A 26,387-nucleotide genomic window follows, 5' to 3' on the forward strand; every position below is an offset into this window, starting at 1 on the left:
TAGAGGATAAAGAGAACGCTCTTTAACTGGCTTGTTTTTCCACATACTAACAAAGTTCATGATTTAATTTGAGGGATTATTAGATATTCTCTCCCTATCATGGTGCAAACCTCAGAGGAAAATGAGCTGCTGATGCCTCTATTCTCTTTTCAATACAAGAAATCCTTAAGGATGTAATATATATATATATATATATATATATATATATATATATATATATATATACTCCAAATCAGAATTGCACTCAGTTGTCCACTTAAAATGGGTTTGCAGCATCAAGCTTTACTCTAAGTGTTTCCACCAGCCTTAAATAGCAATGCCTGTGTTGTGTTTTATTTTTAATTATGGTTCCTGAGCTTTTCATTTGAATACTCTTATTTACTGAACTCCATTATCCTTTGAAGAGAAGAGCAACTTAAATTAAAAAGTTTTAGATGGTAGAATAGCTAACTATCCATTTACCTTGAAAAGATAGACTTGGGGGAATAGAAGTATGGACTTCAAATGATGAGATTCTGTTACACGGAAGAGGCAGCGGACACTTATCTAGTTCTAGAAGAGAGGTGCGACTTCACATGGGGAAGTTCAAAGAAAAAAAGCAGACTGCCTACCACTACAAGGTAAACTTCCTTAAAACAAGCTAAGGGAGCTGCCCATTTCCAAGTTTATGCACTCGATGTGTCGTTTATTTTACTGTTTTAATGATGCCCTTGAAGCAAAAGTAGTTGCTGGTATTAAAGGTTTATGGGAAACTATAGGGGAAAAAATTAATATTGAAGAAATTCAGTTTCTTTTTTTTTTCTCCCCTCATAAAATGAGAAACTATCATCACCATTTTATTTTAGCAGTGAAACACCTAGACCTGACCCAACATGACAAATAAGCCCAATAACACATTATAAAGTTGAGGAAAATGAGGCCAGGAGTTCAGAGAGACACACAGCGGCTCGGCACGGTAATACCCTGAGCCCGCCGGCACGGAGGAGGCCACGCCCAGAGCGTCCTGAGATGAACGGAGCCACGAGACTCATGGGTTCATCGCCGCTATTTAACGATGGCTCCTTTGGGCATGTCCTGGGTCTCCTGGATATGCCGAGGTCCCTCCAGGCTCATGTGGCTCTCAGAGCATGAGAAAGCAGAAGGCGTGCAGTTAGCAGCCTGACTTTGTCACTTCAATATGTGTGAGGTATTTTTTTTTTCTTAAGTCACGGACCTTCTCAGGCTCTCAGTGTTTCTCATCTGGAAAATGAGTTAAACGACACCTACCTGGCACGTCTCTGGTGAAGGTGAGTGGGAAGAAGCCCCCCCAGGGGCGAGCACCTGACAACCTGCGTGCTATGCAGATTGTTACTCACATATTAATGGGCTAGGGGTCCCCAAACTACGGCCCGCGGGCCGCATGCAGCCCCCTGAGGCCATTTATCCGGCCCCCTGCTGCACTTCCAGAAGGGGCACCTCTTTCATTGGTGGTCAGTGAGAGGAGCACTGTATGTGGCGGCCCTCCAACAGTCTGCAGGACAGTGAACTGGCCCCCTGTGTAAAAAGTTTGGGGACCCCTGGTAGAACTTCCTTTACTCATCCCCCCTCTTCTGAGTGCCTCCTCTTTCTCAGATGATTTCTCAGCTTCCTTCAGAAAGGACCCCTTCAACGACAGGATTCTACAGAGTGCTGCAAATGTTCTGTCAACAGCCACAGTGGTTTCTGATTACACGGGAAGTAACTCCTGTCCGATCGATGTCACGCCTTCCCTAAACTTGAACCGCCACTCTCAAGGTGACAGCATCCAAACTTGAGGACTTCCAGCTCGAGCCCCTTCCTGCAACACCAGAGAAGCGTTTTCAGGTCCTTCAGCGGATTCTCCGCCTGGATTCCTCCTAATGTCTTTCCTCCCGTCCTTCCTTCCTTCATATATCCTTGGTCCACCAAGTCCCTATTGACGGGGCAAGCAGATTTCAAACCATTGTGTTGAGATGGCTTTTGTGGATTTTTTTTTTTGTTTGTTTGTATTTTTCTGAAGCTGGAAATGGGGAGGCAGTCAGACAGACTCCCACATGCGCCCGACCAGGATCCACCCGGCACGCCCACCAGGGGGCGATGCTCTGCCCATCTGGGGCGTTGCTCTGTCGCAACCAGAGCCACTCTAGCACCTGGGGCAGAGGCCAAGGAGCCATCCCCAGCGCCCGGGCCATCTTTTGCTCCAATGGAGCCTCGGCTGCGGGAGGGGAAGAGAGAGACAGAGAGGAAGGAGAGGGGGAGGGGGAGGGGTGGAGAAGCAGATGGGCGCCTCTCCTGTGTGCCCTGGCTGGGAATCGAACCCGGGACTTCTGCACGCCAGGCCAACGCTCTACCACTGAGCCAACCGGCCAGGGCCGGCTTTTGTGGAATTTGGGGAGCGTTTCTGGACTCGCCACTTGACCGTCAGGACTGGGGAGTTACCGTAGTCCCGCGATTCAGCAATGGGCCAGTCCTCCTGGTCTCCACGTCCGTCCCTTCGTTAAAGACAGCCATGCTGGGTTGCCCTCCAATGCCATCGCCTTAGACCGTTCCTCGCCTGCACTTAGTTGACATATGAGAACCCCTGTCATTTCACATTTCGTCTGGCGTGGGGGACTCCAAGATCAAAATGTGAGCCTCCTTCAGCGCTCCTTAGAAACGTGGGAAAGCCATCCCCCAGGAACGGTCCACTCCACCAGTTCCCAGCTCTTTGGAGCTCCTTCCCAGGGTGCGCTGTTCTTGTTTCAGCAGAAACGATCACCCGAAATACCCGTTCTGCCCTGGCTGCCTGGCGTTCCCCAGCACACACGCTCCAGACGCCCTCCAGCTCGCAGACCTCACCCAAGCTTCCGTGAGGCTTTCAGATCAGACCAGCTTCTTCTCCGTTGGGCCGGGACACCTGCCACATTCACACGGGAAAGGCACTGAACCCGGGCTGCCACCTCTTTTCGGTTTGTCTGCTTGTTGACACGTCTGTGCCCCTGCTGGGCGTCAGCTTCCTGCGAGCGTTGGCTACGCCGTGTGCAGACGTCTCCGTCTGTCCACCGTCTAACCCGGCGGCGTCTGTCCCGGGCTGGAGGGGAAGTAGTTGTTGGTGACGGGAAGAAGGTGTGATAAAAGCAGAATCTGTTAGGCGGTGGTAAAACCCAACTTCAATAATTAGGACTAATTGGGGAGGACGAGCAAACGCCAGACCCGCTGCCTTGGCGTCCCTCGCACGAGAGGTGAAGAGTAAATATTTTGGCAAATGTATTCACATTACGTCTGGGAAGGAGGCTCGGAGGACTTGCGGGATGACTGGTAAACCTCTTGTACTCATCAGATCACTTACGTGTGATGGGATTTTCCCCCAAATATTATTTGAGAAAACATGAACAACGCCCTGTTGCTTTTATACTTTTAAACTCTCCCCAGTGTTCTGGCTTCCCTAATATGGCATGTTTCTCCATTAGCTCTCTGAAATTCCCTCAAAAAAGTGAATTTCAATCTCACCATTGTCTTCTAATTTTAGCAAATACCAAAGGGGTGACATTCAAACAGTAAGGATTTACAAAACGTTATCTGATTCCTTCTGAGGGTGACAGTGCAGGGGCCTTTGTCACTCCCGACACCCAGTTAGACTGGCTCTGTCCCTGGGCCTTTCCAGGTCCTGGGATAAGACAGGGACGGTGTGGTTCTGAGCTGGGGCAGCACCATCAAGTGTGTAGAAGTAGAGATTCCGTGCTAGCGCCCCCTGGAGCCTTTCCTGAACAACGGAGGCACAGAAGGCAAAGTCTGGTCTGTAAATATTATAGTAACGGAGAGCCAGCTACGGGTAGAGAGCCTGGGTAGGTGCGGAGGGTAAGATGTGGGTAAACACCATTGAGAAAAACGGGTGATAATTATGTTTAGGGATACTGTGTAACCAGCCAAGTAACAGGGATGTGGGCTAGAGTGTTATAGGCAACTGAGCAAAGATCTCACAATTCTGTCCTAATGTTCTTGAGGTTGAAAAAAGAATTCCTGTTATCTTGTGTCTGAACCCAGTCCCTGGACCCGTGGCTAAGGGCACATGTTACAAATAAATGAGCATGTTATCAAACGTTCACTTGTCTTTCAGATTTAACAACCGTTACAGTAAATTGCATTCCTTCCTCGAAACTGTTCACCTCAAAGCAACAATAAATAAGGCCGAGTTTCTATTCTATAAAATGAATGCATCTGACAAATGACTTTTTCCATTTAATTATGAAATGCTCAGAAGAAAACCAAACACTTAAAAATCAAAACTTTCCTTGAATAACTAAGAAAACACGCTGGACCTCATAGTAACCCACGAGTCTAAGTCTCTGTCATGTAAAAAGATGTTCAGAACAAAGCTATCCTCTCCCGGCCTGCCCCTCACCTCTCGTCTGAGTGGGTTTTATTTATGCGCCGGACGACCTTTTTGCCCATTAGAACCATCTTGCTCCGACAGTTAATTAACACGAGTACCATAATTTAATACAGTTAATGCTACTTGATGTCCTTTAATGTACCTTCCATTTGCGATATTATTGTAGTATTACCTTGTAAATTAAAATGAGATCAAGACGAAGAGAGCCACTCTTTAATTAAGGTACGGACACACCGCGCTCGTCTATTACTCCCGGGAGAAAATCACCCTGATTTGCTGAGAGAGGACGTCCCTGAGTCAGAATGAGTCCGTGGGGATTATCAGGTCGACTGAATAATGCAAGGACCACAGAGTCGCTGAGGTTGCTAACAGTCATCTTTTTCCCTCCACCTTCTCCATCCACGCACAAGGAGAGGGAGAAGGAGGCAGCACAGTCAGCATATGGGGGGGGGGGGTTTGCAATTTTTACGATAGGACGGTAGATTTTACCACCAAATAGGTATCAGATGTGTCACGTGCTAAAAAGAACCCAGATGCGACATTTGTCTTATGGCAGTCACAACACCGTTTTCACACCAAGCAATACTAGCCAGGATAAAACACAGACGCCGCGTTCACGGGTGCATGAGAAACAGAGAGCTTGGATTCGGGCTCAGTCAACTCAAAGGTGCTCCAGCCGGTTTTGTTGCACAGCTTAAGATTGCAAAGTGAACAATCTCGTCTTCCCTGCCCACTGGGAGGCGACAAATTTCCCTACTCTCCCCAAATAAGTCACAGCAGTTCCCACATTATGGTGGGGGGTGGGGGTGGGGTGACGGGGGTGGGTGGCGAGTGGCGTGACAGGCAGACGAAGGTCATTATAATAATCTCCTAGACGCGGAAAGGCACCTGAATGCCGCCATCCTTCCAGCCATGGAGGAAGGAGCTGTTGACGGAAACAGCTCTTTAGGAAAGTTTCCACTTAGGATATTGTTGAAAAGGAACCTTTGGAACTCCCTTTGAGAGATCATCAATTAACGTTCAACGCTCCTACGGTCGAACGAGGCGCTGCGCTAGGAAAAGACAAACGAGGCTGAAACTTTCAAGGGTAAAACGTCTATCAGCTCCGGCGCGAGTGATCTGTGAGCCAAGCAGCAGCTCCCTTCAGAGGCTCCGCGTTCCTTATATAACTGAGAAGCTGGAGACACGCCCGAGCCATCAGGCCTGGCTTCTCTGGTCCCTCCCCCAAGGCTAAAAATACCTGGGCCATCTGGCACCCAGCACAGCACACGCCAACATCAGCTTTGCCCTGAGGAATTTGGATGGAGTTTGGAGGTGACAGAATGGGACTTTAGGGCCAGGGCTCACCTCTACAGCCTCTCTCTCTCTCTCTCTCTCTTTCTCTCTCTCTCGATTGCGGACCGGTGAACAGGGAAAGACAGTGGTGGTGAGTCCCAGGGGAGTGGGGAGGGCGCCTCCAAAGGCCTCAGAACCACTGAAATGCAGTTGGGGGACACCACCAGCGTGGGGCATAAAAGCAGAGGGCTGAGTCACACGGATTCTGAAATTCCTAAGAGGCCAGCTAGGGAGATAATCATCTGACCCCAGGAAAGAACGCATAAAAACGCCTGTGGCCTGAAAGTTGTATTTACACTCTTTTTTAAAAATTATCAGAGGACCTGAGGAAGCAAAGATGAATATGCAATAAGAGAAATAGGCCCCAGCAATGGCTACTTCCCAACCTACAAGCTTGACGAGACCGCCGTGTCCAAGGGGAAAGGAGAAGGTTGGGGAAGTTGGGCTAGAAGCAATTCGGCTTAGACGAGAGAAACTGACCTAGAGCAGTGGTCCCCAACCTTTTTTGGGCCACAGACCGGTTTAATGTCAGAAAATATTTTCACGGACCAGCCTTTAGGGTGGGACGGATAAATGCACAAAATAAAATTATGCGACTGGCATAAAAACTGTGCTATTTTTAAATATAATTATTGAACTTATGAGACAAGCATCAAGAGTGAGACTTAGACGGATGTAACAGAGGGAATCTGGTCATTTTTTAAAAATAAAACATCGTTCAGACTTAAATATAAATAAAATGGAAATAATGTAAGTTATTTATTCTTTCTCTGCGGACTGGTACCGGTCCGTGGCCTGGGGGTTGTGGACCGGTACCAGTCCTAGAGAACTCTCCCTAACCACGGAGATCACACTTGGCTCCAAAATCCAATCTCAGCTCCTTAGGTTGGACATTCAGTCTTGTAGATGAACAGAATACCACTTGTTTTGTTGTGTAATGCTGTTGTTAATAATGGCGACATCAATTATTTTTATATAGTACCATCCCCAAGAATAAGATACTGGAAACTGATCATCCTCTGCTGAGACATTCAGGAACATAACGGCTACATCTGATCATAAACAACAAACTCCTGCGCAAGACAGCAGCTTCCTGTTGTGCTCTCAAGATGTCCTGCTAATGCACGGACTGTCTTCTCTACCCTGGAACCCATGCGTGTGCTCACCATCGTACCGGGGAATGTTTCTCTCAGAAACGTGACTTCAACTTAAAGGAATCATCACTGTACATCACCAAGACCTTGGTTAAAAAATTTTCAAGAGGTTCCATTGCTCACGATCCTCGACTCTTCCTGGAACAGGAAGTTCAGACAAAGCTGAGGGTTGGTGGCTGCCCATTTCTGCCACTTTCTACAGTTCAGACTCTGGAACTGGGACCCCCATGCTGAGGTCATGCCTCCCCACACCGTTCTGGGTTCCCCCTCTGGCCCGTCCGTTAACAGCAGTAACTGACCCCTTCTTCCTTCTAGGGCACAAGTGTAGCAGCACTCTTATCAAAGATGGGCTGAGACAGCTCTCCAACAGGCCAGGGTGTCGCAACATTTCTCCAGCTCCCGGGGACTGGGCCGCCCTGAAGAAGACTGGGTGCTAGCCCATAAATCCTGCCTTCTTTAAATTTTACAGTTATTTAATCACACCTACGTGATGTATGTACTGGTTATATCCTTATTGTCATATATTCTGATTTAAAGCCACGTTAGCATTTTTTTTTAGAATGATCACTTCTTTGCTTTGTTTTCTACCTCTCTCTCTCTCTCTCTCTCTCTCTCTCTCTCTCTCTTTCTCTCTTCTCCATTTTGCTGGATAATCCACTCACCTTTAGTTTCCCCAACTAATTATCTCATGCTTCCTCCTCCCCAGTGGGTTATTTTGATAACATACCACACTTAAAAATCGGATTGAAAAATCTCTACTTTGGTGGCCCCGGTTCTAACTATCAAAGTTTTTCATTTAAACATCTTCAAAATTCTTGGAAACTTGTTCAGTTCTGTCTCTGGTACATTATCGAAACCAAAGACATGCCTGACTGTGACCCTTAATGTTCCAATGCTGGTCCACCTTATAATTGACCCACACTACCACAGGAGCCTGACTCGGGCCCATATTTTAAACAGTAGGATAGCTTTTTTAAGACAATAGTTTCTCAACAGCTGAACAACACAGCTTGCCCCCCCCCCCCTTTTTTTTAACAAACGCATTGTTTTTCCTGGATGCTTTTAGTTCTGATGCAATAAATTTAAAGAAATTCAGCTTTCATCTCCAGGAATATTTTGTGTGCGCATGCAATATACAATATACCAAAACATCGCTATCTGTACCATGCGGGAACCGTCTCCTGCATCTGAAAACAACAGAAAGATGCATTTCCTGTTTTTCAGCCCGTGTTCTCAGACGTTTTCCTCTTTCTTTTGTATAATAAATTCTAAGAAATTCCACCACCAGCTTCGGGTCTAATGACAACAAATCTGGGGTCACAAGTTACTCCTGCTGAGGAAGGAAGGTCTCTAGTGCCCCAGAACCCACCTGTAGGCTGGTGTTCCCGGGAACGGGGTGGGGGAGGAGCCGGTGGAAATGGACAGACGTCACTCTCCAGCACCCGGACCCACACGCTAGCACTTTCTCGGACGGAACACGCCGTTCTCATTGGCGTGGGACAGGACGCCCCCGCGTGTGCGCTTGCTTACCTCCCGTGCACCTTGATGTCTGAGATGGCGTAGAAGTAGCGGGCCAGGTGCAGCTCGTCCACGAAGATTTCCCCGACGGCCGGCCTCAGCAGCCGGAGCCTCAGGTCGGTGACGGTGAAGAAGTCCCGGAGTTTCTTGGTCGTGTCCAGCTGCCCGTAGAGCGATGCCATGTTGCGCAGCCACGGTCCAGCAAAGAACGCGAACCTGTCTTTGATTTCAAAGTGGATGATCTTGCTGTTGGTCATGTAGCCCGTGGAGTACTCTTCGGTGCAGATGATTTCTAAGACCGTGTGCTGGGATAAATCCTTCACCGACTTGGGGTCCATGTGGAAAGCATCCAGGCAGTCCGTGGCGTAGTACTGATAGGGCTGCCAGGTGCGCCCATAGTCGAGAGACTTCTCCAGGATCATCTGGTCCGGGCGCCCCGACTCGAAGGTGATGACTATGTTGTCTGTGAGCTCGATGGTTTTGCTCCAGGACAGAGTAATGTTCACCTGGAGAGGCTTGGGATAGTCCTTCCAGGTCGCCGACTGCCAGAAGGTGGAGGGATGTCTCCCTTCGAAGTCGAACATCAGCTCCGGAGGGTGAGCCAGCTCCGGGGTACTAGCGTCACACTCGTTATTGCACATGTACGGGTTGCCCTGTGGAAGGAGAACACAGAGGGGGACACGTCAGAACATGGGCTTGAGACGGGTGTGGCCACACGTCAGAACATGGGCTTGACACGGGTGTGGCCACATTGCTGGTGTTTAGGAAGAGGCTAGGGAAGAAAGAGAAGGGGAGAGAAAAACCTGTTGGCAGCCATCATTTTTATCTGCCCTAACTGGAGTCTCCCGTTTCATTGCATACATTTTTTTAAAAAAGTAATATGCGAATTTTCTTGTCTTGTTTCCTTCCATGGGCTTAAAAAAAAAAAAGGAAACCGTTTATTTATCCCATATGCATCTGACCCATAATGTGGTCCCAGAAGCACAAAGCCACCGAGCAAGTGTCGCACGGCTCAATACCGCCGCGTCCTCTTAGAAAGATGCTGTAGGAAAAGCCAGCAAATTCCTCCATGCCTCAAGGACGTTCCTCAAGAGCACAGTTTTTTAAAAAGCCATTTTTCAAGCAAAGCTTTAGAATTAGCAATGAACCGTGATACCTGTGTCCCGTTCGGGAAACAATCCCCCCCACCCCCTGCGACACTGGGCTTCCTTTTGCTTTGCCTCAAATCCATCATACTTAACTGGGTCCCTGCTTCATAAAGCCTGCTTTTAAAGCATTTACTTTGCTCACCGCAAATCGTTCGAATGTGGTATGTATGCTACAGGCTCTGGGGCTTGGTCCAAACATCTGCCATCCTGTTAGCCAGAGGCAAGGGGATTGCTCAGGGAAGGTTTACGGCGGGTGTGCGCTCCAACTTAGCAGAGCAGGAATGCCCAGTACTTAGAATGAGAGCCAGGCAATCAACGAGATGTCACCCTGTGCCGGCCACAGTCAGCTGTCCAGGGATGTTCACCGTTATTATTGCTTTCCCTCTCACGAAGGCTACTTCCTTCGCAGTCCAGTCAAAGAAGAAACTGGAAATCAGCCTCCTTGTCATATACCACAAGTGATAACACCACCGACGCCACACCCTAAATGGCTGCTTTCAGCTTTCATCAGGAGAGTCGATGGCAAACAACTGGCTCCCTGATTTTTGTTTATTGTTGTTTAAGGAAAGAAATGGTGTCATTTTTAGAGCCAACCATTCAGGCGTTTCTCGCGGATCCTGCACTGGATAATTAGAAGCCTCGATAGGTGCAGGAATCGACCCTCTGACTTTGCCCTTAGGCTTTCTTTTGTAATCACAATTAGATTTTTTTTTTTCTTTTTCCCTTTTCATGAACTGAGAGCCTGTCGTCATACCTGCAGGATGCATGAGCTGCGTCTCAAGTAATGAATCTACACTTTGGACGTCGATGCTCAGTTACTGCTGACGCCCGTGAAATGTAAGACGAACACTGGAGAACCGCTCTGGCCTCCCCAGAGGCGACTTTCTCCTTACCTCGTCAGCTAATTCTTCTACTCCCTCTTCCCTATTAATGCAACTGAGCCCTAAAGCTGGCAACAGGTCTCGGGGACTCGTGTATAACTGAGCTGGGGCAGGAGAAAGAAGAGAAGGTACGTTATTTGAGGAACAGAATCGTTTCAAAAATACATCCAAGGCATCGGTGATAATGGGAATGTTTCTGTACTTCTCTCTCGAATTTCAATTCCCTATTCCTGATCCCAGCGTCTGTGGCACTATTTATAGTAACCCCTTTCAAAAAAACGAGCCAAGTGGGGAAAATAAGTTTCTGTTTGGTGGAATAAATCACCAAATTTATTATTATTTAAACTCTCTTAAGCATACCGGAGAGCCCAACGCAAAGCTTTGCAAACAGACAAGGGCTTTTTATGGAGGGCTATAAATATTGTGGAATCTGTCGGGATTTATAAATTCTAAATATATGCAAATGCACATTTTACTGGAAGGGGTCAGATTTACGCAGATCACGCCTTCATTCGAAAATTTACTGAAAAAAAAAAAGTATAATCCCTTCAAAACCCATCAGCACGTAGCCATCTGCACAGTCATTAGCTTGGAGGCTACCATCTCCCTCCTGACAGAAGCGTCTTCGTCCGAGGTCGAGGGTATCGCAACACAGGCTATCAACCCCGCAGGACACTCTGAGTGAGTTATCAGACGATTGTAGTAAGTCCTGCCGAAGGATAGCCTTTCTTCGACTTCGGCTTGGATGCACAGAGCTTCTCAGATGAGGGGTGGGGTGGGGAGGATGCAGAGATAAAGAGAGAGGCTGAGCAGAGTGATTCTGGGAACGGGTCAATACCAACAATCCTGTCTTTAGAAAAGAGACGTGAAGATGTTTGTCTAAAAAGCATTCATTCCTGTATTCAATCAAAGGTATCGACAACCACTACCTCTTCTTTAGCACTTAGGGGCAGGCAGATGCTTGATACACATTGTCCTGGGGATCCTTTTTCATCCCTACTTTACAAAAGAGGAAACTGAGAGCACACAGAAGTGTCAAGTAACATGCCCAAGGCCACAGAGCAAAGTCAGGAGCGGACCCCTTAATCCTGCCCCTGTCCCAGCCCGTTCAACTCCCAAGTCATTGGACTCCCTGTGGGCAACCCAGCCTTAGAGCAGGGCTGCCTGGCACAACAGGAAGAGCCTGAGAGCAAAGGAGTCTGGGAAACACAGCCTAAGGTCTTGTGTCAGAGAGCCCCAATGAGCATCACCATCCATCTGAGACACTGTGGAGTCCAACCTCCCTCAGCCTTAGAGCAGGGCTGCCCGGTACAACAGGAAGAGCCTGAGAGCAAAGGAGTCTGGGAAACACAGCCTAAGGTCTTGTGTCAGAGAGCCCCAATGAGCATCACCATCCATCTGAGATGCCGCGGAGTCCAACCTCCCTCAGCTTTACGCAGTAACTAGTTTCACAAGCTCATCTGGCCATGGGCCCCCTTATCGTTTTTGCAACTCCCTCTTTTTATAACACGTGGCTAGTGTCCCGAAGAGCATCCTTGGAGATTCTCTGCTCTGTATGACTTTTAAAATTGTAACCATGTGGACACCAAACAGACCACACAGCCCGAAGGTTTTGCTCTTTAATGAAGATGTGTCTGGTAAAGCGCTTGGTCTCTGGTCTCTATTTTTTTTTTTTTTTTTTTACCACGGGGACACTTTGGCCAGGGCTCAGCAGGAGAGCCAGCTCAGGAGGAGAGCCAGCTCAGGATAAATGCTGACATCTCCACCCAGGTGTCAGCCATCAAAAAGCCTGGCAGGACAAGGAGCCAATTTCATTGCTTCACACTGATCTGGTGCTTTAGGCTCCTGGAAAATGAGAGAAAAGCTTCATGCGTGCAATCATCGCCTACTGCATTCATATATTTGATAAATATTGGCTACCCACTATATCACTACGTTTAGGGTCCTTGTCTTGGCTCCCAAGACCCAGCAGTAAACATATCTGAGTCCCTGCTTTCTGCAGGATGTGTCCATCTCAGTTGGGGGAGATGCATGAGTCAACAACTATGTATATGTTTTATAATGTCTCAGGCTATGAAGGAAAATAACGCCTATTAAAGGGAAGCGTAGCCAGGCAGCAAGAGGGATGTGACTGTAATTTTATAGTAGGAGGTCACACACAGAAAGTCTCTCCTCGATCATGTGACATTTTAGCAGATTAAGAACAATTCCCAGTTTACCCTGAAGGCGGTCAGAGGTCAACGGGAGTGACAGTTTCGTCCTTCATCTGACTTGACTCTTCTTAGCGGTAATTGTCACAGCACAATTTATTGAAATTGATGAGTAAACAGTCATTTCACATGAGAATCTACACCAGATGACTGCAGATGCAAAAAAAAAAAAAAGAAAAAGAAAAAGAAAAGAAAAAGGAAACAATAAAGGAAAAGAAATCAATGGACCTGTTCTTAGTTCTTACTTGTGTTCTTTTAGGAGATTAATGATTTGAAGGCCGTTAAGATAACTTACTAGAAGACAATGACATGGAGAGAAAATTAACATGATAAAAAAAATATATTATTCTGGTCCTCCGAGAAGAAAGCTTGCATTTTAGGTGCTCAGGAGAAAGAAAAAAGAAGGCCAAAGAAGCCGAAAATCCCAGAAAAAAGAAAGCCGGATGAGAGATGTTTTTATGCTAAAATGTTTAGCATTAATATTTCACATAGTTGTGATCTGTGATACTGTTGTTATAGAGAATTATCAATATGAAAACAATTGCTGTTAAAGGGATTAGGTTAATTACATTTCCAACTACTTCAACTTCACCCTAATCCCCCCTAATACCATCAACAAAGAAATTTATATAAGAAAACAGCTTCCCCCTACTTGTGAAAGCAAAGAACTTCTTGCTGCTAAATCCAACAGATTCGAGCATTAGCAAGTCTAAGTAATTATTGTGTAGCCGCAGGCAGCCTAAAGTAGATCTAAAGTCCTACAAGCAACAGATCCTTAACTGACTGTCTACAGACAAAGCAGAGAATATTTATGACAGCGCTGATAACGTTTACACCATCGAGGTGCCTAAATAATTGAGCAGACAGGGCGGCTAAATATTTTTATAACAATTAAAAGCGGAAGACAATGGTGATGTTTAATTTCATTTTAAAAATAACAGTAATATTGTACCTCTGGGGGAATTGAAGTTAGTTTTTAATTAGCACTTTGTAGCCAAAGTGGAATATACGTTGTTACTCTTCCCTACTGAGCTTTCAGAATTTAGAGGGATAAATACATTTTGAGACATGCTTTCATTGCTTCTAGCACCTTCCTGCTGACTATTGACACTTTGAAAGAAATACCCAGTCACCTAAGCTCTGCAATGAAACCTACATGCCAAGCAGGCATGCGTGGACATACAAGTGTTTGTGAGAAACCTTTGGAGTCACACTTACACTGATTGTGAAAGACAGTGACATAGAGCTAGCTCACACCTATTTGCATCTGGCTAGCCCTTGCCTGTTTTATTGGTATGTGACGGTCACTGAAACTCACAACGGCATATAAACGGCGTCCCCGGATAGCAGTCCCAACCGTCTTTCACGGAGGCTTTGCCAATGCCTGGCTTTGAGAGGCGGACGGAGCGAGTGGAAGCTAGTCAGTGGCCCGCTCTGATGAACCGCCAGGCTGGACTGTCGCAGGGAGATGTGGCCTCCTTTTCCCTCTTTCATCACGGCTCCCTGGGAGCCAGCCATGCAGGGCAGCTTCTGGGAGGACGGTGACTGGTCTCTTTATATCAGACCTGTGATTTTTTTGGGGGGAAGGGGCCCTTACTCTAAGTCCCTTGTTGGAGCGTGTCAGTCCCTCCTCCTTTCCCCAAGTCCTTCCAGCTCCCGGATTCTTGTGAGGCTCCGGGGGAGCAGGCACCTCCGTGATGACTTTTCTGAAGATACTGAGACTACTGAGCACCTGGGAGCTGACACCTATGGTCATCTGAGGGCCTCCATGCAGGTTGTACAGCTTTCTTAAAAAAAACATTTTCTGTTGAATTTATTGGGGTGACATTGGTTGATAAAAGTATACAGGTTCCAGGTCCCCAATTCCACAACACATCATCTGTGCACTGCCCTGCGTGGTCACCACCCCAAGTCAAGTCTCCTGCCCTGACCATCGTCCTCTTTACCCCCTTTCCCTCCTGCAATCCCCACACTGTTGTCTGTCTATAAGGTTTGCTTCTGTGCTTAACTCCTTCACTTTCTTCACCCAGTCCCCCCAACCCCCCTCCAGTCTGCCCTCTGTGTCCATGAGTCTGGTTCTGTCTTGTTTATCTTGTTCATTAGATTCCTCTTATACATGAAATCCTATGGTCCTTGTCTTGCTCTGACTATTTCACTCAGCACCATGCTCTCCAGGCTCATCCATGCTGTCACCAAAGGTTGACTGCCTTCTTTCTCCTTATGGCTGGGTAGTATTCCATGGCGTAAATGTGCCACAGCTTTTTATCCACTCATCTACTGATGGGCACTTGGAAGCAGGTCTTAGAGCTTTGTTACAGGCATTAGGGAGAACAGAGGGAAATCTCAGACAGCAGACGTCTGTTCCAGAGATCTAAGAGGTGTCAGCAGCATCGATACCGACAGGGTCTGATGGCCCTGGCAACGGGGATAAACTCTGTATGTCTCAGACAGAAAAGGCTCACAAGGCGGCGTGCTTTTTGGACATAAAAGGCAGAACTCTCGCTTGGAACCTGTTCTAATTAATGGGCACACGTTGGGTCCCAATGTGTGGTGACAATATAGCCCGAAGACTTACGTGGCTGTCCCAACTTGAGACATTCTGACACTGCGGTGACCAAGAGTACTTACGCATTTGTCAGAGCACGAATCCCAAATTTTAGTTTAGGAAATATGGCCACTCTGAGAATAATAACAGGGGATAAAGGGTTTCGTGTTTGAACTCCAGAGTTAAAAACTGATGGCTCTGTTTTCTACGGAAACGCCTCGCGCACCCCACGGGTTCCTCCCCGGCGTAAACACGGGCTCCGGGCCCGAGAGAGGCCGCTGCTTGTCCTGGGTCTGCTGCCCGACACGCACAACGTGTGGATGCTCTTACTCGGGAATAAAGGCAGGAGGGCTTAACCTTTCCGCAAGGAGAACCCCGGAAGCCGCAGCCCCGATTATGGGCCATAATAGACAGCTGTGTAAATCCCCACAGAGGATTACGGTTCGGATTTTCAAAGTGGTGGAGACTACAGAGGTCAAGAAAGACCAAGTTTCTAAGAAGGAGACAAATACATTCTCCAGCCACAAGCCACAGAAATGGATCCCGTACGTAGAGCGATCTAAACCATGACTTTGCATAGACTGAAGACAAAATAAATATTAATGGAACCCAGGGGATTCTGACAGTGACTGTGGACAGAAAAACACTGTAGTCAGATGACATTATTGTAATTGGTAAGGAAATTGCTTTTGAAAATTTATTGTCTTAGAGAATAAATAGCACTTAAAAATCTGTGGTGCGGTATTTTGTTTTATAGAGCATCTCAAAAATGTAGATCAGAAAACAAACACTTCGATCTTAACCGCACAGAGCTGCAGTGAGCTGTCCGCATGTTAAGTGAAAGTAACCTGCGGGGAGTTAAAATGTCGTGAAGCGGGGAGTGTGAGGGCTCCTGGCACTGCCACGCACTGGGAGTTAGTTTGCGCGTGTTGCATGCTGAAAGTTCTGGGCTAGATTCTCAAAAACTGCTTCCTTCTTCCCCCACACGAGAAAGCAAGTCCGGGATCCACTTGAAGTTCATTTTCTGAAAGCTACCGGCTTCGAGAGAGTAGAGAAAAACCAATGTGTCCCCAGCTGAAGTGGTCACTTAATCATGAGGAGCAGCTTCCCAACGGGGCCCCTCCCACAGCAATGGCTCTCCAGCGAGTCCACTCCGATGTCTCACACGCCTCCCTTCCATCAAACTGCTCTCTTCCAAATTCACTAGCTGTCGATTCTAAACATTGTGCAGAACACAGATAACAGAACAAAATGTTCGCAATCTAGTCGTGGAGAGGAGCCCTCCACAAGCAACCGTCTCCAGTTTCCCAAGTTTGTCACTTAGGCTCCTGGAGGGAATGCACTGGGTGTTCTCGAGGGTAAACAGAGTCACCAGCAACACTCTGCAACTCCCTGGAGTGTCCATTACGCCCCTTGAGACCCAATCAAACGTGTTTTTTTTTTATATTACAAACAGATATTTTATGGAGTACAATACAAAAAGAACTTGCAAGCATTTTTTTTTTTTTTTTTTTTTTCTAAGGGAACTATCACAAAGACATTTCATGCTTGGGACAGATGTGGAGGTGTGATGACAAAGCCCAGTGAACTGACTATGAAGAAGCCGGAGGCAGGAGGGCTCGGGGTGGTGGTAACTGTTCCATTCCACCACCTTCCTGCACAGGACACGCAACCCCAGCTTCCCCCAGTGGCCAGAGGCACGCTGGCCTCACCAAGACCGCAACTGGGGCTTCAACCAGCCCTGCGTCAAAGCCAACCTGAGAATGCTCTCTGCGCCCCTAGGCAACCTGGGTGATACTCTCTACACGCCGACATCAACATCTCCATCTTTTAAAGAAAGTGAGTCTATCATCCTTTCCCCACCAAGTTATGACACATAATATGTATTGCAGTGATGTATCAGGTTTAAGTACATAAGAAATACCTGGTGAGTCCACCCCGCCCCCTCCATCAAGAATTCTGGGCCCTGGCCGGTTGGCTCAGTGGTAGAGCATCGGCCTGGCGTGTGGGGGACCCGGGTTCGATTCCCGGCCAGGGCACATAGGAGACACGCCCATTTGCTTCTCCACCCCCCCCTTCCTCTCTGTCTCTCTCTTCCCCTCCCACAGCCAAGGCTCCATTGGAGCAAAGATGGCCCGGGCGCTGGGGATGGCTCCTTGGCCTCTGCCCCAGGTGCTAGAGTGGCTCTGGTCGCGGCCGAGCGACACCCCGGAGGGGCAGAGCATCACCCCCTGGTGGGCAGAGTGTCGCCCCCTGGTGGGCATGCCGGGTGGATCCCAGTCGGGCGCATGCGGGAGTCTGTCTGACTGTCTCTCCCCGTTTCCAGCTTCAGAAAAATACAAAAAAAAAGAATTCTGGTTCAACAGATCAGGTTGGACCCAGGAACCTAATTAACAAGTGCCCCGCATGATTCTGATGCAGACACCCTCTGGACCACACTTCAATAAACACCAGTGTATTATATTGAGTGGGACACTTGAAACCATGTCGACACAATACATTTAAAATAAAAGAACCAAGACTCTGGGTTCGACCCGTCCGTGTTTGACTTCCTGCTTTGCCACTTAGCTATTATGGCATTTTGGACACGCTGCTTTTTGTTTCTTTTTTCTTTTTTTGAGCCATGATTTTCTCTTTCCTTAAATTCAATGTCATAATATGTATTTCATGATGCATATTAAGTGTTCAGCGTCTCCTAGGTATGCAGGAAGTGCTCAATAGTTAGCAGTTAGCATTAAACATGTGCCACCTGTGTTCCTGGACTTTGAGAATGACAGCAACTTCTTCCCTTTTCCAAGGAGGAAACCTGGGAATCAGCTTCCATTCCTTCTTTTTACTCCATCTGCTAACCAGCCAAGCTCTCTCGATGCCACCCATCACCACAGCTTTGATCACACTGCCAGTATGTCTTCAGATTTTAAAATATGAAACATATTTTCTCCAGAATCACTGTAAGAGCCTCTTTTTTTAAAATTATTTTTTATTTTTATTTATTCATTTTAGAGGAGAGAGAGAGAGAGAGAGAGAGAAGGGGGAGGAGCAGGAAGCATCAACTCCCATATGTGCCTTGACCAGGCAAGCCCAGGGTTTTGAACCAGCAACCTCAGCATTCCAGGTCAACCCTGAATCCACTGCGCCACCACAGGTCAGGCCTGTAAGAGCCTCTTAAATGATCTCCATATTGTATGGTCCTCATACAGCCCATTTTCTACAGAGCTGCTATAGTGATATTCCTAAAATCCAAGTCTAGCCTCACCAGGTGGTGGCACAGTGGACAGAGAGTTGAATTGCGATGCGGAAGACCCAGGTTCGAAACACCAAGGTCACTGGCTTGAGCGTGGGATCATGGACATGACCCTATGGTCGCAGGCTTGATCCCAAAGGTTGCTGGCTTGAAGCCCAAGGTCATTGGCTTGAGCCCAAGGTCACTGGCTGGAGCAAGGGGTCACTCAGTCCCCTGTAGCCCCCTAGTCAAGGCACATATGAGAAAGCAGTCAATGAACAACTAAGGAGCTACAACAAAGAATTGATGCTTCTCATCTCTCTGTTTGTCCTGTCTGTCTGTTTGTCCCTATCTGTCCCTCTCTGACTCTGTCTCTGTCCAAAAATTAAATAAATAAATAAATAAAATTCAAGTTTAATGGTGTCATGCCCCCTCTTACAACTCTTTGAGGGATCTCTCATTACCTTTGGGAGTACAGTGCAAGTTCCTTAGTATGGCTTGTGAGATCCTTCAAGATCTGGTCTCTGTAGTTTTTATTTTTCACTCACTCATGTTCATATTTAATGAATTCATCATATCTATCTATCTATCCACCCTTACACACACACACACTCATATATATCATATATGTGCATATACAAATATTACCAATACACACACACACACACACACACACACACCATAGTGGGTCATATACATTATGATGCAACTCATCAGATCAACTTCCATTTCTTTATTTTTATGCCTTCTCCACTAGATTCTATGAGGAGAGAGAGAACTGGCATATAATAAGTGTGCAACAAAAAAATGTATGGATGTAGAGAAAGTAAGGAGCCTCGAAAGGCAGGGAAGCGGAGAGGAAACAGGATGACTAGGGTGACTTAGGTAGATCCGAACGCATGGGAGGGCGTTGCCCAGCGGTCGGTGATTGGGGAGCAAAGGGCTAACCAAGCCTCACGAACTGCCCTGTCCCTGAAGTTGTGGATGGAATTTGTACGATGTGATATATGGTGTAACACACAAAACAGAAGCCAACAAAACCCCAAGTGTCCCAGTCTGAGCGCAGAGTGGCGGCGCGCGTGATTGATGGAGTTCCCCGGGGCTCGTGGCGAGGCAGGAGGACGAAGACGAACGGCGGGAGCCGCGATTCCACCCCAGCCCTTTCCTGCGGGTTCACTGCGTCTTCCTCTCTCTCCATCCGTCCTGCAGTGTTTCTCCTGGCGGCTTCAGGGAGGAAGCTCTCCGTCTCGCCTTATTTACCCAACCCCCAGCATCCTTCCGCGTTTACAGGAGTAATTTGCGCGATTACGGAGAGCTAAATAGAATCGAGGGAAGCAGCATGACTTTGCGAGGCCCCGGCACGGACGTGCCCCAGCGGTGCAAATCCTTGAAACGCGGGAGATGTGAATACGTGGAAACGGGTGGAGAGAAAAGGAAGTGTACGTATTTTGCTGGAAAAGAAGGATGTGGTCTTTGTTGACTGTGTTTCTGCTTAAGTGGCTTTCCTAATTACAGGGACCCTGACAATTCTACCTGGGTCCAGAGGTTGATTCATTAGGAAGCTAATGAGGCTTACTCCTCAGAGGCACTCAATTACACAGGCTGCTTCTCAGGCCTGGCGCCTAATTTTGTGTCTGTAATATTGCATTTCTCTTTTAGAAAGAGTGGCCCCCTCTGGAGCTGTACGGGCCCTAGGCTCATCAGATCTGGTCTTGCCACTGTCTGGACCATAGGTGGTGTCTTTGAGGGCCCACTGAACTAAAACAGCTCTTCCTTCTTCCTATTCCTCCTTTTCAATTAATTCCCCTTTACCATGAAAATGTTGCATCTTAGCATGACTACACTGAAATGTATTTCTCTAAATCCAGTTTTCTTGCCCAACTTCATACCTGAGTTATAGATATATAATATATAATATATATAATGCATATGATATTTCAAATTATATATCTATAATAGTGACATAATATACTAACACTTATTATATTTGTAATATACCAGTATGTCTTTAAAATGTGAGCTGTTTTATTCTGATCAACAGATACATAGTTCTCTTGTTGGATTCCCATAAATACAATCTTCATTTATTTGTAAGGGTGGAGTGGCTGCCAGTCTATCAAAGTAAATTAAGTGGCAAAAAATATTAAGCAGTTTTCATGCACCAAGGGTTATGTTAGACATTATAGATTAGTTTGTAAAGAGGCTGATTCTTCTCTATAGGCTGCAATGCAATAGTAAGACAACATTGTGAAAGATGTATCGCTTTTAAAATAAAATGTATGACAGAAGGTTATTTTTGGAAAGTTAGATATAAACAAATTGTCCAACTTGCAGACACTATTTGCAAAAAACAAATGTATTCTTTAAGAGGGGTCTAAAAGTCAGAAAGCCATTATGAAAGATTCATAGGAGGCAGTCTTTATTTTCAAAACTGTCTCAGGTTTACATAGGTGAAGGAGAACCTCTCCTTTTGGAATGGAGAAGGGGTCAATGATCAGCAAACTCCTTTACTGTTTAGAAATCGTGAGAGGGTTTTATATCTCTCATCTCATTTGATCCTCACAATTCCCTACCAGGCAACTATTATTGCAATGTTAGAGAGGAAGGGACGGAGGTTCAGCTGTGTCCTGGAACATACTCAAGGTAAGTGTCTAGAAAGATGGAACTAAACCTCAGGTGGGCGAGGCCAGGGGGTTGGGCTGTGAGGTGGGCCGTGGGAGGTAAGTCCTAACATACAAGGTGAGGTTGAATTTAGAGAGTACTGAAAGCAAGGTAGAGGTGTTTGGGTGTGACATATTGGAGAAGAGAAAAGCCGTTCATGGTTTTATTACAGATACCTCATACATGTTCTTTACTGGTTCAACAGGTTTGAGCCTGTGCTTTTCATGGTTGAAAAGGCCAAAGGCAGACCAGCCACAAGGACTGAAATAGTCTTCAAAAATTACATAGAAAAGAATGTCAAGTGAATGGCCAAAAAATCCAATGACAGCAGGACACATTTATGTGGCTCTGGAAAGGTAATTAGAAATTCCTCAAGCCCGTTATTCTTAAATTATTCCAGAATTTAGGGTCAAGGGTGGAGTGACTCTGCCTGCAGTGACCTCTTCTGGACCAGCCATGCAGAGAATCAGTCAACTCCTCCAGGAGAAGGAAGAGTCTGGGGATTTGGTCACAATGCGAAAAATAGCATTTAGCTGGAGCTGGTTATGCCGGCAGCTTACAACCCACATGTGAGTTCATGTATGCGGTATAGAGAAATCGAGATATGTGAATGTGGGCATACAGAGAAAGAAAAATGTCATCAGACCTCCAAGAAAATGAAAAGGCAATTTATAGCCTAAAAAAATTAAAAATTATTTTAAAATCTCAGAAGAAGATTAAAAAATTAAAAAAAAGGCTGTGATCAATAATGCCAGATACTTGAGAGAAGATAAGGAGTAAGAAAAATCTTTTTGATTTGTCCTGAAAGTGGTTGCCAATGACCTTGGAAATACTTATTATAATAGAGTGTTGAGGCGGAAGCCATTTGACTAGAGAATGGTGGAATGATAAAAAAAAAAAAAGAAAGAAAAAAGAAAAAGAAAAAAGAAAAAATGGGCAGAAGGGAATAAAATGAATTCATAGCACTCATTGGAGCAGTCTGAAGTAAAAGAGAAAAAAAGGGACAGTTGTTTCACAGGGAAAAGGATCAAGGAATGAACTTTGAAGCCTGATCAATCTTCGATGACAGAGCATGAAGACATGTAGTGGGAAAGGAAAAATTAAACACACTCACGAAGGAATGGTGAAGTGTGAGGAAGCGCTGCTGGAACCGATGGTGTAATTTTGGAAACCACAAAAACAAAAAAGAAAAAAGAAAAGAAAAAGGAAATGTATTCCCAAGGCAGAGAGCTCTCTGTTCTGATTGGCTAAATCTTTCTAGTTAGTAGCCAGGATTCTCTAAGACTAAAATCATTGGGTAAATGTCTCCTTTGTCCCTCCCATTCTAATTTCATTAATCTGTGGTGGTTAACTCTCTCGAAGAGGCACCGACCCGATATAAGGATTGATTGGAGGCAATTTCAGGTCTTCCTCGATATTAGTTCAGGCCCATATCAGTGGAAAAATCTATTTGTCCTGAATGGATGGCGTGGGTCTACTCAAGTGATTTCAGAACTGGGAAGTCAGAAGATATTGAATTTTAAATATTAGATTATTTTATATTGGACTTTGGATCTAATATTAGATATTAAAGTGTAAAATCACATTGTCGTTATTGCCAGCCTTCTTTTCTATCTCGCTGCAGGGTCAGTATTGTTTTAGTACAGTATTTGAGGTCTCATGGGCCGACGGGGGGGTGGGGGGGTGGGGGGAGGCGGGGGGATGGACAATATTTACGCTACTCCTTGTAGAGCGGACAGCCCAAGCTTTCAAGTGGATGTCGCCAAACTTTAAACCCAGTAATTTATTAACAGACAGTGGCCGAATCCTATTCGACTGCGGTAACAAAGAGAAACATCAGACGAAAGGGAACAAGGGCCTAAAGAGCGAGGACACTGTTTGCGTCATTTGTGCTGTGGCCTTTCTAAGGAACATCCTGACGGCCTCTGGCCAGTCGTGTGTGTTCACGTCGCATAAAAGGCAGCAAACCAGAACAAATGCTGAGGAAAATCGTGAGGACCCAAACTTAGCAGACCGAAGTGGGTCAGCACGGCTTCTCAACCGCGCTGCTCTGACAGATGCGAAGCATCCTCGGCACTGAGCCATACTTTACAAAATATTCAAACCAGACACAAAATGCGCGGTTTGAACCCTCGCATGGAACATAACATATCTGATTTTTATTGAACTACCAAAAGGGCCAAATTCTTCAGAAAAATAACTGTTGAATTTGTTTCCTACCACAATAATACTAAAATATTCTTCGTAGATCTGTCATGAGCCAGGACTGCTCTGGGTGCTCTATTCCAAGCATGTTACATGGATTAAGTCATTCAATTCTCAAAACAAATAAACCGGGAAACCAAACCTACGAGGGAAACACTGTAATTATTCTAATTTTGGTTACGAGGAAACTGGGACCCAGGGGACTGGGCAAAATATGGAAAGCACCAAATCTAGGTGGGTTCTTTTTTCTTTATGACCGAAATTTTAGTATACTATGGTAGTTCCCAAACAAAACCTAACTGATGGTATTTCTTTGTTTGACTCCCTGACGGACATATTCTTTGCATAAGACCAGCTGAAAGTACTGGTCTTAAAATGATCACGTGCCAGGCGGGTTGGCAATCACCTGGTTACCACCAACGGTACCAACGGGGGACTGGGTCGTAGGAATAGGGAGGTTCTCAGAACAGGTGCTCCGGAACATGACTGACAGACACCAAGCGGGAAGCGAATCTGTGGCAGATCCCAAACCGTGGAGATCTATTTTAAATCTCTTTACCTAAGACCAGGATTCATCCCAGAACCTGGAGTAAAACCAGATGGCAGGTTTTGTCTAAAGGCAAGCTATGCTGGTTGCATGGATCAGAGCAGAGACTGAGGCCAAGACCCAGACAGGGCCGACCCGAAAGTGTACTCGGTTCTAGCTACAAAGGGGGAGGACACGGTCCCAGGAAACGAGGGGAGAGTCAGTGAGATAAAAGGCTTGTGACACAAAAAGGCTGGGGGTCGGGAACTGTGATTTCGCTGGGATCGTACGGGAATGCTACGGAGAGAGCTGACAAATGGCTGGCACAGATGACCTTCAGCAAGTTCGAGCAGGGCGGCATTTACACAAGGGGTTTAGGACGAGTGTCCCCCGAATGAATATTAAAAAATATATAGACTGACTTGGCTGAAGCATGCCGAAGCACCAAGTTGCCCATACCAGTCTGTTTTTACCCAGTATCTTCTGAGCAACCGGGAACACTGGGAATGCATTCTCTTCTTTCCCTCTTCCTGCGCTTTCTCCTGCTTCTGACTCCTGAAGGCTTTTCCTTTCAAAGCTTTTCCCAGATGCTGCAGACTGGTAGGGAGCACAGTAGGACCATGCCCCACGGACCCCCACCCCAGACACTGCAGACCGGTAGGGAGCACAGTAGGACTATGCCCCACGGACCCCCACCCCAGATGCTGCAGACTGGTAGGGAGCACAGTAGGACCACGCCCCACGGACCCCAACCCCAGATGCTGCAGACCGGTAGGGAGCACAGTAGGACCACGCCCCACGGACCCCAACCCCAGATGCTGCAGACCGGTAGGGAGCACAGTAGGACCACGCCCCACGGACCCCCACCCCAGATGCTGCAGACCGGTAGGGAGCACAGTAGGACCACGCCCCACGGACCCCAACCCCAGAGCAACACTTCGAACAAAGCGCTTTTACCATCTGCAGGACTTCTCCCCCGAGCTCCAGACACGTGTTTTGCAAGTTTTGATGATTATTACATTTTTTTTTTGAGCTTACTAGAAGATGCCCATTGAAGGATTTCCAGCAGGAATCTGGACCCATAGCCCTTTCTCCTATTGCTCTGAAATGGATCTTTTTTTATTATTTTTATTTTTGAGACATCGAGGGGCTACCTTTGTCCGGTCATGTCAACAGGAACCCCGGTCAGGCTGTGCATGTACAAGACAGAACAACTGTGTCACAGCTGCCACCTACCAGACAGCAAAGTAGGACACCGTGGATTAAAATATGCATCCTGACTTCAGCGGTGTTAAAATGATGGGGGGGGGGGAGTGCAATTTAGGATTGATGCAACAGAATATCATCACAAAGTATGAGCCAGAGGATACAAGAGCCTTTTTGTGATTTCTTGTCAACGACCTTGTATGTATGTGAGTCACTTTGACAGAACACGTTCTTGGGTGACATATCCTCCACTACATTGCATATTGGGGGACGTCTTCTCATATGATTAAGTCAGGACTCCCCCCACCCCCCGGGAATAGCAGACTTGTCCATTGTCTTTAGGTCGACAAAAATGCAGTCAAAACCTAACGTGTCTACTCTGAAACTTACACGCAAGTCGTCATCACCATCTTCTATCATTGAAGGGTGATAACAGGAATGAGTCTGTGTCATTATCCTGATGACTAAGGTATCTGGGCTATGAGAAACTCTTTGTGACTGCTATTTTGGGGTCCTTTGCTCCCAGGAATTCTAAAATACAGGCTATTCTATCTTCAATGATGCATTTGGGTTCATTCGTTGAGTCTGTTGGTTTTATCTTCATCACTGACCTCTCTTACCTATTCTCTTCCGGCTCATTTTTTTAAACCTGTGATTTCATTTTCTGCGTATTCTGGGTACGGCTGATGTGATTATGTGCAGCGTCAGGTCCGCTTTGTACTACTTTCGAGTAAGATCTTTATTTCAGTTATTGTCATTTTCATTATGTCGTGTGCTCTCCTTAACCCGGGCCTGCTTTGGCTCAATAGAGGCAATGTCCTCTTTGATTTCATTAGGAAAAAAAAAAAAGGTAATTTCAAAAAAAAACTTCTCTTCTATCTCATGAAATAGATGGCGTTTATTTCCGAACCCTGACGAGGCGGCTCTGTCTGTGTGGCCAGATTGATGCTCTGTCTGCCCGTCGCGGAGACGGCTGTGTTGACACCGTCGTCCTGGAAGGTCCAGTTTGGCCTGGATGTCGTCGGCAGCAGCCACGAATGTGATCCCGCCAACTTAAAACTCCACCAGGGGCGCTCGCGTGCCGGAGCGCCTCAGAACGACCCCGGGAGCTTTCTAAGAATGCCGGTTGCAGGGCTCCACGCCCAGTGACCTCGACGCAGCACAGACGGTTGCAGGGCTCCACGCCCAGTGACCTCGACGCAGCACAGACGGAGGGGCGTGTGCCAGAAACCGGCATCTGTTCAATCTCTCACATGAGATCTTCACACAGACACTAATGGAGAAGAACAACGCAGTGACCCATTCTGTACCCATCACCCGAGTTCAACAGTCACCGACAGTGTCCTCATTGCGTGGGGTTTCTCTGTCAACAGCACCCCCATTTTATCCCCTTAACTTTTTAAACT

At 46.6% G+C, this 26,387-nt stretch overlaps 1 protein-coding gene across 4 annotated transcripts in view; it reads right to left on the reverse strand.

Moving 5' to 3' along the window:
• NTNG1 (netrin G1) overlaps positions 1 to 26,387 on the reverse strand; it is a 301,686-nt gene that overhangs the window by 136,225 nt on the left and 139,074 nt on the right. For all 4 annotated transcript variants that reach the window (XM_066353126.1, XM_066353127.1, XM_066353128.1 and 1 more), the window contains exon 3: positions 8,389 to 9,029. In XM_066353126.1, coding sequence (XP_066209223.1) covers positions 8,389 to 9,029 — 641 coding nt within the window. The remainder of the gene's footprint in view (positions 1 to 8,388; positions 9,030 to 26,387) is intronic.

Source organism: Saccopteryx leptura, chromosome 11 (genome assembly GCF_036850995.1).
Source record: "Saccopteryx leptura isolate mSacLep1 chromosome 11, mSacLep1_pri_phased_curated, whole genome shotgun sequence".
NCBI classification, from domain to species: Eukaryota; Metazoa; Chordata; class Mammalia; order Chiroptera; family Emballonuridae; genus Saccopteryx; species Saccopteryx leptura.